Genomic DNA, 17,617 nt, shown 5'->3' on the forward strand with positions numbered 1-17,617 from the left:
GAATCTCTTAGAAGCACAGACATCCTTTTGTAAAAGAAGAAACGCTATCTCCTTTCCTTCTGTACAGAGTAGGAGTTGCTCTAGCTACATTTGCTACAAATCTAGCACCTTTCTAGAAACTGTAGCCCTGCCCAGGGGGGAAACAGATGTGATGAGGCAATCTACTAATTTTCCAGAACAACACCGCCCTCTGCAGATGCCACTTGTGCCTTTTCCAGTAGGAACAAACCAACCAGGCCCCTGGCCAGGGTTCCAGGGCTGCCTTCCCTCCTCTGTCCCCCATCGTAAGTGGATAAGTTATTCTTGGTGCCCAGCCTGGTCTCACCTTCTCCGAGGAAGCTTTCTGCCCTGTCTCAGCCACAGGATGCCCCTCCGCTGAGTCCCGATAGAACTTCTTGGAGTTTTGAGTCTTCATCCGTTGTCTATGAATTTTCCCTGTCATCTGAAGCCACATTTCCTCTTTCCCAGAGCCTGGCCTCTTGCCCATCTCCCTGCTGTCAACAGCTTCCTTCCATCCTTCAGCTCTCATCAGTTATGAGATTCCTCCTCCTTTTTTCTTCTTCTTCTTCTTCTTTTGAGACGGAGTCTTCTTCTGTGACCCAGACTGGAGTGCAGTGGCGTGATCTTAGCTCAGTGCAATCTCTGCCTCCTGGGTTCAAGCAATTCTCCTGCCCCAGCCTCCCAAGTAGCTGGAATTACAGGCATACAGGCATGCGCCACCACGCCCGGCTTGTATTTTTAGTAGAGACAGGGTTTCACCATGTTGACAGGCTAGTCTTGACTCCTGACCTCAAGTAATCTGCCCGCCTTGGCCTCCCAAAGTGCTGGGATTACAGGCATGCACTACCACACCCAGCTAATTTTTGTATTTTTAGTAGAGACGGAGTTTTACTATGTTGGCCAGGCTGGTCTCAAACTCCTGACCTCAGGTGATCTGTCCTCCTCAGCCTCCCAAAGTGCTGGGATTACAGGCATGAGCCACCATGCCCGGCCAGAGACACCTTCTTTTTGGTCATTTTGCTAAGTCCAGTCCACTCTTCAAGGCTTAGCACATTGTCACCTCTTCCTTGAAGCCTTTCTTGATTGATACAGGCCACTGTGGGCTCCTCCACACTCCTGCAGTGCTTAGGATGGAGGTGGGAGATCAGCTAGGAATGCTTTGTTGACAGTGATGTCACATCCATCAAACAGCAGATTAAACTAGTAGAGATTTCCTTTTCTTACATAACAAGAAATCTGGAGGTAGCTGTGACTGGCAGTTGGTTCAGGAGCTTAAGATCTCAGTGCCAACACTTTAGGAGTACTCCTTGCCTCATGGTTGCAAGGTGGCTGCTGAAGGTCCAGCCATCACGTCATACATCATAGCAGGAAGGAAGAGGAAAGGTAAGGGAGCCATGCCAGCAGATTTCCTCTGTTCTCTACCTGTGGCCACCTAGTAAGGGAGTTTTCCCCTCTGTAGTAGTTGCAGGCAAGGGAAAAGGCTGGGGCACAGGGGTGTGTGTGCTCCTGCCTGTGCCCATGGCAGGCATTACCAATCAATCACTGCACTATTTCCTGCAGACCCCAAATGTGGCTGCAGAACCATTCTCATCATAGTACTCCAGGTAGCTCCTGTCAGTTGATTAAGAGGTGACATGGGGCCGGGCGCGGTGGCTCAAGCCTGTAATCCCAGCACTTTGGGAGGCCGAGGCGGGCGGATCACGAGGTCAGGAGATCGAGACTATCCTGGCTAACATGGTGAAACCCCATCTCTACTAAAAAAATACAAAAAACTAGCCGGGCGAGGTGGCGGGCGCCTGTAGTCCCAGCTACTCGGGAGGCTGAGGCTGGAGAATGGCGTAAACCCGGGGGGCGGAGCTTGCAGTGAGCTGAGATCCGGCCACTGCACTCCAGCCTGGGCGACAGAGCGAGACTCCGTCTCAAAAAAAAAAAAAAAAAAAAAAAAAAAAAAGAGGTGACATGGGAAATAAAACCTATTTGACATCAGGTATTTAAAATGTCTTGCCGGCCAGGGATGGTGGCTCATACCTGTAATCCCAGCACTTTGGGAAGCTAAGGCGGGAGGATCACTTGAGGCCAGGAGTTTGAGATGAGCCTGGGAAACATAGCAAGACCCTGTCTCTATTTTTAAAACAAAGATAAAATGTCTTGCCTCATGAGATTTATTGGGTAAATGTTTTGGGGTTCTATGTGGGTGTGGGTGTGTGTGTATGTGTGTGTGTGTGTGTGTGTTTTAATTAAACAAATATATTGTCTTTTCTTTAAAAAAAGTATTATTTATTTATTTTTTTTGAGACAGTCTTGCTCTGTCGCCCAGGCTGGAGTGCAGTGGCACGATCTTGGCTCACTGCAACCTCCACCTCCCAGGTTCAAGTGATTCTCCTGCCTCAGTTGCCCAAGTAGCTGAGATTACAGGCTCCCACCACGACCACTGGCTAATTTTTGTATTTTTAGTAGAGATGGGGTTTCACCATGTTGGCCAGACTGTCTCAAACTCCTGAACTCAAATGATCCGCCCACCTCAGCCTCCCAAAATTCTGGGATTACAGATGTGAGCCACCGTGCTTTGCACTCCCCCCAGAACAACTTTAAACAGTATTCTAGGAAAAGTCAAGTCCTCAAGACTATCCCAACCCCAAATCCTGGCCCCTCTTGGGCTTGGTTGAATTGTGTCTACTGTGGCCCCTCGTGGCACAGATGCCATCTAGTAGCCTATGTCCCCCACCAGCTGGTCAGTGTGGAGCTGGAGGAGCCGGGGCTGAGTGCAGTGGTTCTGTGCCTGTCTCACCCCCAGGAGCCTGAACGAACTGCGGGTGTTGCTGCTGGAGGCCAATCGTCACTCCCCGGGGCCGGAGAGGGACCTGAGCCGCGAGGTGCACAAGGCTGAGTGGCGGATCAAGGAGCAGAAACTCAAGGATGACATCCGGGGCCTCCGTGAAAAGCTGACCGGGCTGGTATGTGGGGTAGGGGTGGCCTAAGGGCAGGGGCACTAGTCCAGGTGGGGCTGGGATAACCTTGCTGTCAGGCCGTAGAGACTGGAGACCTCCTGGAATGACCCCAGGGACAGCTGAGTCACAGTGAGGATTGGAAATCTTCTAGGACCATAAGCAGGTGGAGGGACTCTGGCTAGCCGCTTTTGCAGACATCATGGCTGCCTATGTGGCAGTCTGTGTGATAGAGTGCAAAGGAAAACTTCGTATCTGACCTATCCAGAGGCAGGATGAGCCAATACAGGTAATGAGCTCCCCATGCAAAGGAGTAATCAACCACAAGCCAGTGGTTCCTTGCTCAGGGTCCTGCAGTGGGGCTTCACACATCAGTCTCAGGAAGGAGATGAGAACTTGAAAGTCTACAGCAGGCCTGGGATTCTGGGAGGCTGAGATTTCTTTATTTCATTTTATTTATATTTTTTTGAGATGGAGTCTCGCTCTGTCACCCAGGCTGGAGTGTAATGGCGCAATCTCAGCTCATTGTAAGCTCCGCCTCCCGGGTTCATGCCATTCTCCTGCCTCAGCTTCCCGAGTAGCTGGGACTACAGGCGCCCGCCACCATGCCCGGCTAATTTTTTTGTATTTTTAGTACAGACGGGGTTTCACCATGTTAGGCAGGATGGTCTTGAACTCCTGACCCTGTGATTCACGCGCCTCGGTCTCCCAAAGTGCTGGGATTACAGGCGTGAGCCACCACCCCCGTCTGAGATTTCTTTTCTGTTATGAATAGGAAGCTGACTTCACTGAGTCTGCAGAAACTGGGGTTGGGGTAGGCAGGTGATGCTGGTAGCATGGGACAGGACCATCCCCATCCCTTGGCCAGGCCTGGTGGCTCACACCTGTAATCCCAGCACTTTGGGAGGCTGAGGCAGGTGGATCACTTGAGGTCAAGAGTACGAGACAGCTTGGCCAACGTGATGAAACCCCATCTCTACTAAAAATACAAAAATTAGCCAGGTATGGTGGTGCGCACCTATAATCCCAGCTACTTGGGAGGTTGAGGCAGGAGAATCACTTGAACCCAGGAGGCGTAGGTTGGTGTGAGCTGAGATTGCACCACTGCACTCCAGCCTGGGTGACAGAGTGAGACTTCGTCTCAAAAAAAAAAAAAAAAAAAAAAGAATAAACCATCCCATCCCCATCCCATCCTCCTGAGATGAGCACTCAGGACAGGCCTGTGCCTGGTCAATGTCACGATATGGAGGGCGTGGGGTCCAGGAGGACAGGTCCTTGTCTGAAAAAGCTGCCCTGAAGCCCCCCACCACCCTCCTGCCCAGCCACTGGGCTCAGCCACTGCAGAGGTGATGGAAGGAGAGCAGGGCCCAGCCCTGGGTAAGGGGATGGTTCACAGGCTGGAGGGAGGGCCTCAGCCCCCCATATCCGGGAGCAGGCCCTTGGCCCTCAGCGTTCGCGGGTAAAGAGCATCACTCTGGTCACACACCCAGACTGTGGCTGTGGGGATCACTGAGTCCTGCCGGCCTTCAAGTCCTGGCCTATCTGGCTAGCGGGGCTTTGGTGGCTGCACCCTCTGAGGTCCCTGTGGCTCAATAGAAGATAAGCCCCTGGGGTTGGCACAGACTGGGGAGTCTTGAATCCCCCCAGGGGCTTCCCCAGAGCCTTGTAAGAGTGGGCAGTGCTGAGCTCAGACTCGTGCCCACAGGGCACGGTTTGGTCAAGTTTACTTGGGAACCGGCGGCCTCTGCCTCCAGGGCAGCCTCTTGTCACCTCCCTGCACTGTGTCCATGGGAGAACTTGGGAAACCTTGGTGGGTGGGTAGAAGCCTCTTGATTTCAGGAGGGAGGTTCTGTTGAGAGGAAGTTTGGAGGGTCAGGGCAGACGGGACTGGGCAGTGCTGAAGGATGGAGTTTGTGCAGGAGAGAGGCTGGCAGGCCTTGGGGCAGGTACAGCGCTGGGTGCCATGGTGGAGGTGACTATGGAGAGGAGGAACCTTATAAGACAGTTGGGTGGGGGTAGTGTAAGAAGAAGGGTGCCAGGTGCGGTGGCTCATGCCTATAATCCCACCGCTTTGGGAGGCCAAGTTGGGAGGATGGCTTGAGGTCAGGAGTTCAAGACCAGCCTGGACCTCATAACAAGTCCCCATCTCTACAAAAAAAATTTTTAAATTAGCCAAGTGTGGTGGCATGCTCTGTAGTATCAGCTACTTGGGAGGCTGAGGTGGGAGGATCACTTGAGCCCAGGCACTGGAGGCTGTAATGAGCTATGATTACACCACTGCACTCTAGCCTGCACAGTAGAGTGAGACTCAGTCTTTTTCTTGGGGTCGGGGGAGGAGAGGTGGGGACCAAGTCTCACTCTGTCGCCCAGGGTGGAGTGCAGTGGCATGATCTCGGCCCACTGCAACCTCCACCTCCCAGGTTCAAGTGATTCTCGTGCCTCAGCCTCCTGAGTAGCTGGGACTACAGATGTGAGCCACCACACCCGGCTAATTTTTGTACTTTTAGTAGAAACGGGGTTTCACCATGTTGGGCGGGCTGGTCTCGAACTCCTGACCTCAGGTGATCCGCCCGCCTCAGCCTCCCAAAGTGCTAGGATTACAGGCATGAGCCACCATGCCCAGTCTCTGTCCTTTTTTTTTTTTTTTTTTTTTTTTTAAAGGCAAGGCCGGGCGCCGTGGCTCATGCCTGTAATCCCAGCACTTTGGGAGGCCGAGGCGGGCGGATCACGAGGTCAGGAGATTGAGACCATCCTGGCTAACATGGTGAAACTCCGCCTCTACTAAAAATATGAAAAAATTAGCCGAGTGTGGTGGCGGGCGCCTGTAGTCCCAGCTACTCGGGAGGCTGAGGCAGGAGAATGGCGTGAACCCAGGAGGCGGAGCTTGCAGTGAGCCGAGATCGCGCCACTGCACTGCAGCCTGGGCGACAGAGCGAGACTCTGTCTCAAAAAAAAAAAAAAAAAAAAAAAAACACCAGAGGGAGGGGGTCCTGTGTTCCCCACTTGGAGACAATGGAGCACCTCACAGAGGCCTGAGAATCCTCTGGGTGATGCCCAGGCTTGGAACCTAGAGACAAAGTGAGGCTGGAAGACTTTCCTGCCTAGAGGCGAGACCCCCACCAACACACACACACCCGTGTGTGCACATGCATACACACACACACACACACTCATGCACTCTTCCACTCTCCTGCCACTTCCAGGACAAAGAGAAATCCCTGTCGGATCAGAGGCGCTACTCCCTCATCGACCCGTCCTCGGCGCCCGAGCTCCTGCGGCTGCAGCACCAGCTGATGAGCACGGAGGACGCCCTGCGGGACGCACTGGACCAGGCTCAGCAGGTGGAGAAGCTGATGGAGGCCATGAGGAGCTGCCCTGACAAGGCCCAGGTGAGCCGCGGCCGGCAGGGCCCACCAGGAGGCAAGCCACGGGGCTGTGTCCTCGGAGTCCCTGTTTGAAGCGGGAGGCAGGCTTGTCTTTAAAACCGTAGTCCGAGGAGGTAGGCAGCCCTGTCCTGGGAATGCCAGTCTGAAGGGGGAGGCAGCTGTGTCCCGGGAATCCCAGTCTGAAGGGGGAGGCAGCTCTGTCTCAGGAACCCCGGTCTGAAGGGGGAGTCAGCTCTGTCTCAGGAACCCCGGTCTGAAGGGGGAGGCAGCTCTGTCTCAGGAACCCCGGTCTGAAGGGGGAGGCAGCCTGGCCCAGGAACCCTGGTCTGAAGCGGGAGGCGGCTCTGTCCTGGGAACCCTGGCTGAAAGGGGAGGGAGCCCTGCCCTCTGGAACCCGCAGTTCAAGGGGCACATGGCTTTGCCCTGAGGGGCTTAGAGTAAGAAGGGAGAAGCAGCCTTGCCCCTAGAGGCTTGGTCTTTGGGGGTGCTGGGAGCCCCAGACTGAAGGGGTTGGAATTTGGAACCTGAGATGGTCCCATAGGAAGACCTCGCCATCTAGCGAGCAAATCGGGAACTGCTGCCTCGCTCAGTGTCTCCCCTGACTCTTCCAGATCATTGGCAATTCCGGTTCTGCAAACGGCATCCACCAGCAGGACAAAGCCCAGAAACAAGAGGTGAGGGGCGCCTCAGCCCTCCCAGGTCCCTGCCATGCAGGCAGACCTCTCTAGAGAAAATCCTTGAAACGTCACTACAGACAAAGATGCATTCTGCAAGAAGCTTTACAATAGAGTCACTCAGGGAGGGTGCTGTTGCAGGCAAACTTGATTCTGGATTCACCCTGCTCTTTTGATTTTTGTTTTCTTCCCTTCTTAAAAAAGTTACAGGTTGGGCGAAGTGGCCCACGCCTGTAACCCCAGCACTTTGTCTGGTCAAGCCAGGAGGATCACTTGAGCCCAGGAGTTTGAGACCAGCCTGGACAATATAGCAAGATCCTCTCTCTAAAAAAAAAAAAAAATATATATATATATATATATATATAAAGGCCGGGCACAGTGCCTCTCATCTGTAATCCCAACACTTTGGGAGGCCGAGGCCAGTGGATCACTTGAGGTCAGGAGTTTAAGACCAGCCTGGCCAATATGGTGAAACTCCATCTCTACTGAAAATACAAAATTAGCCCGGTAGGGTGGCACACAGCTGTAATCCCAGCTACACGGGAAGCTGAGGCAGGAGAATCACTTGAACGTGGGAGGTGGAGGTTGCAGTGAGCCGAGATCGCGCCATTGCACTCCAGCCTGGGCAACAAGCACAAAACTCTGTCTCAAAAAACAGTAATAATAGTTTTAAAAATTAACTGGGTGTGGTGGCGCACGCCTGTAGCCTTAGCTACTCAGGAGGCTAAGGCAGGAGGATCACTCAAGTCCAAGAGTTTGAGGCTGCAGTGAGCTAGGATTGCGCCACTGCGCTCCAACCTTGGTAATAAAGTGAGACCCTGTCCCTAAGAAAAACACAGAAAGAGAGAGAGAACCTACCTAGTTCTGACAGCAGAACCCCTGGAGCACAGGTGCTCACTAGAAACAGGAGCAGCGTAGCCACAGAATCTGCCAAGCTCCAGACACAGGCAGGGTTGTGTGGGCAGAGCCAGCCTCAGAGGAGTCAGCGCGATTTTGTCCTCCTGGCCTTGTTTTCTCAGCCACCCTGCAAGGCACATGGGGTCATCCCAGTTCACAGATGTGAAAACTGGCCGGGCGCAGTGGCTCACGCCTATAATCCCAGCACTTTGGGAGGCCAAGGCAGGCGGATCACCTGAGGTCAAGAGTTCGAGACCAGCCTGGCCAACAGAGCGAAACCCCATCTCTACTAAAAATACAAAAAAAAAAAAAAAAAAATCATCTGGGTGTAGTGGCACATGCCTGTAGTCCCAGCTACTCGGAGGCTGAGTCAGGAGGTGGAGGTTGCAGTGAGCCGAGATTGTGCCACTGCACTCCAGCCTGGGCAACAGAGCGAGACTCTGTCTCTCAAAAAAAAAAAAAAAAAAAGAAATAAAAGAAAAGAAAGATAGATGTGAAAACTGAGACTTGGAGTCTCCAGTTTAATTTCCTCTGATCTAGCCCCGTACAGGCACTCAGGGCTCTTTGTAAAACCTGCTTCTGGCTGGGCACGGTGACTCATGCCTACCCCAGCAATTTGGGAGGCCGAGGTGGGTGGATCACGAGGTCAGGAGATCAAGACCATCCTGGCCAACATGGTGAAACCCCGTCTCTACTAAAAATACAAAAATTAGCCGGGTGTGGTGGCACGTGCCTGTTACCCCAGCTACTCAGGAGGCCAAAGCAGGAGAATCGTTTGAACTGGGAGAATCGCTTGAACCAGAAAGTAGAAGGTTGCAGTGAGCTGAGATCACACCACTGCACTCCAGCCTGGTGACAGAGCAAGACTCCGTCTCAAAACAAACACACACACAAACAAAAAACCTGCTTCTTCCCCTCAGCTTCCCATCAGCACCTTCCACCCCACCTGCTGTCTCACTCAGCCCCAAACACACAGCAGGGAGGCACTTCCTGCCTCAGGGCCTTGGCACGTGCAGTTCCCTCTATGCTGGTGTTCCCTCCTCCCCAACCTGGCCCCACCTCCTTTCCTCCCTGACCCCGCTTTGACTGCCTGGCCCTCCAGGCTCTCTGAGACCCTTTCTGATGATGCTCTTTACTCTCTCTAGGACAAGCACTGACCCTGAGGGGATACTGTGTGGAGTGGTCCAGTCCACACCAGAGCCCCGCACGGCTGCCCGGCAGCACCTCCTCCAGGCAGGAGCCGGGACTGTCACTTTGGAGACAAAACAGTGTTTGTAACAATAACGTACTCACCGCTGCGGACAATCCCCCACCCTGATCCCCGGCCAGACCAGGACGCTTCCTCAAGCCCAGCCTTCCACAGAGAGTGTGAACGGTACAGCCCCGGCCTGACCCGGGGACCTTCGGCCTGGACGCCCGGCAGCTTCTGGATTTTGTCAGTGGAGGCAGAGGGTATCCGGCCGGGACCTTCTGTCCAGAAGGAGCTGCCCTTAGGACCATCTTAGCGCCCCTGTCCTCTTTTTCTGCCCGTTCTCCCTCAGGTCTCCCCAGAGGGGCCGGCGGTGGGGAGGGGGACAGGGTGGGGCTAAGTTTGTCCATGCAGGCACCAAGGGGGAACGTCCAGTCTTTAAGAGCCAAGTGGGGGCCCCTTTTCCGAAGCCACTTTCAGGCCAAGGCGGTCCCCAGGGCTGCTCGTCCCCACCTTCTGAACCTTCTTCAAACAGTGGTACCAGTTCCCCTCAGCCAGCCTGCCTGCCCAGCGAGGCCCCCAGGTTCAAGGTGTTGGTGGGGGCGGAGGGCAGGGGAACAGGATCTTTCTCCCGCCGCCCACCAACACCAACACACACACACCTCTAAGCTGCTGGCCGAAGATGTCACCAAGGCCAGAGACGCAGTGTTACGAAGGTTTGGAAGCCCCTCTCCTCACCTCCCACCGTGACCTTGGGCAAACCCAGACTCAGAGCCCAGGGCAGAGGCAGCTCACAGTGGAGGTTCTAGGCAGGTCAAAGGTCAGTAATACGGTTTCCCCTGGGGTTGACCAGATGTTCCAAACATCTGCACCCACCTGCAGATGCATCTAAGCAGGTCCTTATGTACACACCACATTCACACACACACACACACACGCACTCAGAGGGACCACATCTGCACAGATGACTGTGTGGGTGGGTGGCGGTGTTTGGGTGGGTGGCGGCGTTTGCTGTGAACCACGCTCAGGCCACACAGAGACACATATTTGGTTTCTGGGACTGAGACCCAGGCCTGGCAGGACTGTGCCCACAGATACTGCAAGTGTTCCTGCAGCCTAGAGGTGCTGTATACATACACGAGTACACACAGCCAGGCATTCGGGGTGTGGGTGCCACATGGAACATCCCTTCCTGGTCTTGCCAGGCACCTGCACAGAGCATCTCCAGCCCCATCTCCTAACAGGGGCTGGGAGTAAGAGAAATCTCACTGCCCCCGCTGTCTTCCCCTCAAGCCTGTTAAGTTATCCCAGGCCTGTGCGTGGTGGAAAAGGCCAGCCTTGGCCCTGCAGCCTCCACCTCTCCGCTGGAGGACCGACAGGTTGCTTACCGCTTTGCACCCCGGCATCAGCACAGGGGGCCCTGCCCCACCCTCCGGCAGCTCAGGGAGTGTTTTCCTGTGAGGCCTCCCCCATCAGGGGACCAGAAGGAGAAGCCTGATGCCCCGTCCCGGCTTTCCCAAAAGGCACAGGACACGTGTGCAATTCATAGGAACGGCCCAGGTCGCCCTCGTGAGTACCACCTGCTACAGGTAGGTGGCGCTCACGTTCCTGCCCAAATGCAGCCCATTGGGGAGTCAGAGTCGGTCCCCCGGGCCCACCTCCCAGTCCCTGTTGGCTTTCGGTAGCTCTCGCATGCAGTTCTATTAACAGCTGTCTAGAAGCGATGCTTTAGTGGCCTAACCGAGGGTCAAATACAGCTCTTTCTAGCAAAATCAGGCAGCTCTGCCCCATCTGCAGGGGCACCGATTAGTCTACTAACAGCCAGAGGTCCACCTAGCAGAGCGCTGGGAGAAGCTGAGCCGCCGGAGGTGGGCTCCTGGTGATGGGTGTCCAAGAAGCGGTTTCCCTGGGAGCTTCTGCCTCCGTGGGCCTCTCAGCCTGCCCGGTGTGGCCGCCCAAGCGTGGCTCAGCCATGTCCCCTCCCCAGCTCCTTCCTGCGCCCCTCCCCTCCCCAGAGTGGAATTGTTGAAGTGTGGCGAGTCTGTGCTCGGGACAATAAAGCTTGTGACAGGTCCAGGACCCCTGCAGTTGTCTCGTCTGCTCCTCTCTATGGGGACCCTTGGCTTCCTGATCTCTCCCTGTTCTTGGGCACCCTGGTGCCAGGAGATGGCCCCCGATCCTGCCCTCTGCCAGCTCATTGCTTCCCAGGTAGGCACGGCCTCAGAGAGGCTGGAGCTGAAGACATCTGGGGCTGTCCTTGTCCCAGGAGAGACACCTTAGCAAGGACAGGCAGAGGACAGGTCCTGAAAGGCCGCTGGAGAGGGCTGGTCCTGGGTTCACATTTGAACCTGCTGGAGGGATAAATAGGCCTGCAAAAAAAATCAACAGAAACAGTAATGGATCTGCTCACACACTTGTGATGAGTCCGATAAGGTTTCCAGCTTCAGTGGGCAAATTCTGGTGCCTGCAGCAGGCTTTCTGGAGATCAGATCAACAGCACAGCGTGCTGCAAACTTTGTGGTCAAATAGGCTTTCAAGGCCGGGCGCGGTGGCTCACCCCTGTAATCCCAGCACTTTGGGAGGCCCAGGCGGGTGGATTACGAGGTCAAGAGATCGAGACCATCCCGGCTAACATGATGAAACCCTGTCTCTAATAAAAATACAAAAATTAGCCGGGCGTGGTGGCGCGTGCCTGTAGTCCCAGCTACTTGGGAGGCTGAGGCAGGAGAACTGCTTGAATCCAGAAGGTGGAGGTTGCGTGAGCCGAGATCGCACCACTGCACTCCAGCTTGCCAATAGAGCGAGACTCTGTCTCCAAAAAAAAAAAAAAAAAAAAAATAGGCTTTCAGGTGGAGATTCCCTCCCTGGAAGATGGAACGAGGATCTTTTTTTTTTCCCCCAAGATGGAGTTTCGCTCTGTCACCCAGGCGGCAGTGCAGCGGCATGATCTCTGCTCACTTCAACCTCCGCCTCTCAGGTTCCAGCAATTCTTGTGCCTCAGCCTCCCAAGTAGCTGGGACTATAGGTGCATGCCACCACACCCGGCTAATTTTTATATGTTTAGTAGAGATGGGATTTCATCATGTTGGCCAGGCTGGTCTCAAACTCCTGACCTCAAATGATCTATCCGCCTCGGCCTCCCAAAGTGCTGGGATTACAGGTGTGAGCCACCATGTCAGTTCCTCAAAATATGTTTTGTTTAATTATTATTATTATTATTTTGTAGAGACAAGAGTTTCACTCTGTTGCCCAGGCTGGAGTGCAGTGGCGTGATCTCAGCTCAATTCAACTCCTACCTCCCAGGTTCTCGTGCCTCAGCCTCCCGAGTAGCTGGGACTACAGGCATACACCACCACACCAGGCTAATTTTTGTATTTTTAGTAGAGACCGGGTTTCATCATGTTGGCCAGGCTGGTCTCAAACTCCTGGGTGATCCACCAGCCTCAGCCTTCCAAAGTGCTGATGTTATAGGCATGAGCCACTGCACCTGCCATTTTTGTTGTTGTTGTTGTTTTGTTTTTGTTTTTTTAGAGATAGGGCCTTGTTCTGTCACCAAGGCTGGAAGGCAAAGTCTCCATCATAGCTCACTGCAACCTCCAACTCCTGGGCTCCAGTAACCCTCTCACCTCAGCCTCCCAAAGTGTTAGGATTACAGGCATGAGCCATTGTGCTTGTCCAACTCTTTTTTAACTCTTTGATTTCGAGATCATTTTAGACTTACAGAATAATTGCAAAAAATAGTGACATTCCTATACATTCTTTCCCAGCTCCCCCTGACATTAACAGCCCACATAACCGCAGTACAATGACCCAAACTAGAAAACGAACATTGGGCCAGGTGGCTTATGCTTATGATCCCAGCACTTTGGGAGGCCGAGGCGGGAGGATCACTTCAGCCCAGGAGTTCAAGACCAGCCTAGGCAGCATACCAAGAACGTTGTCTCTTTAAAAAAAAAAAAAAAAGCCGGGCACAGTAGCTCCTGCCTGTAATCCCAGCACTTTGGAAGGCTGAGGTTGGTGGATCACCTGAAGTCAGGACTTCCAGACCAGCCTGGTCAACATGGTAAAACCCCCGTTTCTACTAAAAATACAAAAATTAGCCAGGCGTGGTAGCGCGCGCCTGTAATCCCAGCTACTTGGGAGACTGAGGCAGGAGAATCGCTTGAACCTGGGAGACGGAGGTTGCAATGAGCCAAGTTCATGCCATTGCACTCCAGCCTAGGCAAGAGAGCAAGACTACATCTCAATAAATAAGCAAATAAATAAATAATAAAAATAAATAAAGAAATAAAAAATTACCCAGGTTTAGTGGTATGCACCTGTAGTCCCAATTAGTTGGGAAGCTGAGGCAGAAGGATCGCTTGAGCCCAGGAGTATGAGGCTGCACTCCAGCCCAGATCACAGAGTGAGACTCCAACTCTAAAAATAAAAAATAAAATCAAAATGGGCAAAGGATCCAAATACATCTTGCTCCAAAGAAGATGTACAAATGATCAATAACACGTGAAAAGATGCTTAACAACATGAGTCATTAGGGAAATGCAAATCAAAACCACAAAGAGATACCACTTCACACCTACTGGGATGCCTAAAACTTTTTAAAAGACAGTAGCAAGTGTTGACAAGGATGTAGAGAAATTGAAACTCTCATATATTGCTGGTGGGAATGTGAAATGGGGCAGCTGCTTCAGAAAAGTTTGGCAGTTCTTCAAAATATGTTTTGTTTTGTTTTTTAAGACTCCGTCTTAAACAAAACAAAACAGCCTGGGCAACAGGCTGGAGGTGCAATCTTGGCTCACCACAACCTCTGCCTCCCAGGTTCAAGTGATTCTCCTGCCTCGGCCTCCTGAGTTGCTGGGATTACATGTGTGCACCACCACACCCAGTTAATTTTTGTATTTTTAGTAGAGACAGGGTTTCAACATGTTGGCCAGGCTGATCTTGAACTCCTGACCTCAAGTGATCCACCCGCCTTGGCCTCCCAAAGTGCTGGGATCACAGGCGTGAGCCACCGCACCAGTTCCTCAAAGTATGGTTTTTTTACTTTTTTTTTTTTAAGACTTTTTTTTTTACTTTTTTTACTTTTTTTTTTTTAGAAACGAGGGTCTCACTATGTTGCTCAGGCTGGTTGTAAATTCCTGGGCTCAAGCAATCCTCCCACCTCACCCTTCCCAAAGGGCTGGGATTACAGGCATGAGTCACCATGCGCAGCCCCAAAATGTTAAAACACAGAGTTACCATATGACCCAGAAGTTTTACTCCTAATTATATACTCAAGATAAATTAAAGCATTTCCACAGAAAATCGTGTACACACATGTTAATAGCAGCATTATTTGCAATAGGCAAAAAGTGGAAATAAGACAAATGTCCAATCAACAGACAAATGGATAAAACAAATGTGGTCTATCCATATAATGGAACGTTAGTTGGCCATGAAAAGGCATGAAACGGCCAGGCATGGTGGCTCACACCTGTAATCCCAGCACTTTGGGAGGCTGAGGTGGGTGGATCTCTTGAGGTCAGAGTTCGAGACTGGCCAACATGGTGAAACCCCATCTCTACCAAAAATACAAAACAATTAACCAGATATGGTGACAGGCATCTGTAATCCCAGCTACTCAGGAGGCTGAGGCAGGAGAATCGCTTGAACCTGGGGGGCGGAGGTTACAGGGAGCTGAGATCGTGCCACTGCACTCCAGCCTGGGCCACAGAGCGAGACTCCATCTCAAAAAAGGAGTGAAACACTGACATTTGCTACAACGTGGATATACCTCCAAAGCATCCTGTTAAGTGAAAGCAGGGAGACACAAACAGTCACGTACTGTATGATTGCACTTATGTGAAATATCCACAAAGATGAATCCATGGAGACACAGGCAGATTGCCGACTGCCAGAGGCCAAGGGCTAAGGAAAATGGGGAGGAACTGCATAATGACTATGGGGTGATGAAAATGTTCTGGAATTCACCTGAACAAGAAACAGTAAAAAACAACAAAAAGGAAGGAAATGGTAGAGGTGGTAGCTGTATGACATTGTGAATGTACTAGTGCCTCTACAAAATGATTAACGTTATGTGCACTTCACCTCATAAGATACTTTTTGAAAAAGAAGCCGGGTGCAGTGGTTCACGCCTGTAATCCCAGCACTATGGGAGGCGGAGGCGGAAGGATCACGAGGTCAAGAGATCAAGACCATCCTGGCAAACATGGTGAAACCTCGTCTCTACTAAAAGTACAAAAATTAGCCGGGCATGGTGGCAGGCGCCTGTAGTTCCAGCTACTCAGGAGGCTGAGGCAGGAGAATTGCTTGAACCCAGGAGGCGGAGGTTGCCCTAAGTCGAGATCGTGCCACTGCACTCCAGCCTGGCGACAGAGCGAGATTCCATCTCAAAAAAAAAAACAAAAAACAAAGTCTATCCTTGCCTACTAACAAGGAAACTTAGAAGAAGAAAAGGCTGGGCATGGTGGCTCATGCCTGTAATGCCAGCACTTTGGGAGGCTGAGGCAGGGGGATTGCTTGAACCCAGGAGTTCAAGACCAGTCTGGGCAACATGGTGAGACCTCATCTCTACAAAATATTAAAAATTAGCCGGATCAGGCGCCATGGCTCATGCCTATAATCCCAGCACTTTGGGAGGGCAAGGCAGATGGATCACTTGAGCTTAGGGGTTTGAGACCAGCCTGGGCAACATGGTGAAACCTCGTCTCTATATAAAAATATTTTTTAAAATTAGCAGGGCATGGTGGCGGGTGCCTGTAATCCCAGCTACTTGGGAGGCTGAGGCACGACAGAACCCAGGAGGCAGAGGTTGCAGTGAGCTCAGATCACACCACTGCACTCAAGCCTGGGTGACAGAGCAAGACTCCATCTCAAAAAAAAATGAGCCAGATGTGGTAGCGTATGCTTGCGGTGTATGCCCAGCTACTTTGGAGGCTGAGATGGGAGGATCACCTGAGTGCGGGAGATTGAGGCTGCAGTGAGCCGTGATCATACCACTGCACTCCAACATGGGCAAAAGAGTGAGACCTTGACTAAAAGAAAGAGAGGAGAGAAGGAGAGAAAGAAGAGAGAAAGAAAGAGAAAAGGAAAATGAGGGAGGGAGGAAAGGAAGGAGGAGGGAAGGAGAGAGAGATGGAAGAAGGAAAGGAAAATCTAGCCAGGTATGGTGGCACACATCTGTAATTCCAGCACTTTGGGAGGCCAAAAGGAGAGGATAGCTTGAGCCCAGGAGTTAAAGGCTGCAGTGAGCCATGATTTCATCACTGCACTCCAGCATGGGCAATAGACTTAGACCCTGTCTCAAAAAAAAACAAAAACAAACAAACAGAAAAACGTACATTATGATAGTTGCCATGATTTCACATGTGTACCAGTATGAAAAATTATTATTTGTTAATAATAACACCAAAGGCCGGGCGCGGTGGCTCACACCTGTAATCCCAGCACTTTGGGAGGCCAAGGCGGGTGGATCACCTGAGGTCAGGAGTTTGAGACCAGCCTGGCCAACATAGTGAAACCCTGTCTCTACTAATAATACAAAAATTAGCTGGGAGTGGTGGTGCGCATCTGTAGTCCCAGCTACTCTGGAGGCTGAGGCAGAAGAATTACTTGAACTCGGGGGGCGAGGTTGCAGTGAGCTGAGTTCTTGCCACTGCACTCCAGCCTGGGCGACCGAGTGAAACTGTGTCTCCAAAAAAAAAAAAAAAGAAAAAAGAAAATGACAAGATGGCCCAGACCCTGCTTGAGGTCCCACAGTGAAAAATACCCAGATAAAGCACCCTTTTATGAAATATTATCCCAGGGGTGGGTGCAGTGGCTTGTGCCTGTAATCTCAGTGCTTTGAGAGGTCAAAGTGGGAGGATCACTTAAGCCCAGGAGTTTGAGACCAGCCTGTGCAACATGGTGAGACCCCATCTCTACAAAAAATAAAACAATTAGCTGGGCATGGTGGTGTGCACTTGTAGTCCCTACTATTAGAGAGGCTGAGGCAGGAGGATCACTTGAGGCAGGAATTGCAGGCTGCAGTGAGTTATGATCATGTCACTGCACTCCAGCCTTGGTGACAGAACAAGACCTTTTTTGAAAAAGAAAATATTATTCCAGGAAAATCTAGAAGACATGACATCTCAGACATTTGAAAATTGTAAGTATTGTGGATAGAAGAAACCCGGGTATGGTGATGATCTTTATCTAGTGTGGGCTATGCAAAAAAGGTGGCATGATGGCTGGGCACAGTGGCTCACACCTGTAATCCCAGCACTTTGGGAAGCTGAGATGGGATGATCACTTGAGCACAGGAGTTACAGACCAGCCTGGGCAGCATAGCAAGATCCCATCTCTATAAACAAATGTTTTTTTGTTTGTTTGTTTTTTAATTAGCCAGGCATGGTGGCATATGTCTATAGACCCAGCTACTCTGGAAGCTGAGGTTGGAGGATCGCTTGAGCCCAGGAATTGGAGGTTGCAGCGAGCTATGATCATGCCACCTCACTCCAGCCTGGGCAACAGAGTGAAGCCCTGTCT

The 17,617-nt window shown here is 51.9% G+C and overlaps 1 protein-coding gene across 10 annotated transcripts in view; it reads left to right on the forward strand.

Annotated features, from left to right (window-relative positions):
• Window positions 1–11,170, forward strand: part of CLIP2 (CAP-Gly domain containing linker protein 2) — a 115,066-nt gene extending 103,896 nt beyond the window's left edge. For 6 of the 10 annotated variants that reach the window (XM_045389722.3, XM_074034766.1, XM_045389721.2 and 3 more), the window contains 4 exons: window positions 2,795–2,954; window positions 6,149–6,334; window positions 6,943–7,005; window positions 9,048–11,170. In XM_045389722.3, coding sequence (XP_045245657.2) covers window positions 2,795–2,954; window positions 6,149–6,334; window positions 6,943–7,005; window positions 9,048–9,059 — 421 coding nt within the window. In that variant the 3' untranslated portion in view covers window positions 9,060–11,170. The remainder of the gene's footprint in view (window positions 1–2,794; window positions 2,955–6,148; window positions 6,335–6,942; window positions 7,006–9,047) is intronic. The other 4 variants (XM_074034769.1, XM_045389723.3, XM_074034768.1 and 1 more) reach the window with 1 other exon arrangement.
• The last annotated feature ends 6,447 nt before the right edge of the window (window positions 11,171–17,617 follow it).

This window comes from Macaca fascicularis, chromosome 3 (assembly GCF_037993035.2).
Source record: "Macaca fascicularis isolate 582-1 chromosome 3, T2T-MFA8v1.1".
NCBI classification, from domain to species: domain Eukaryota; kingdom Metazoa; phylum Chordata; class Mammalia; order Primates; family Cercopithecidae; genus Macaca; species Macaca fascicularis.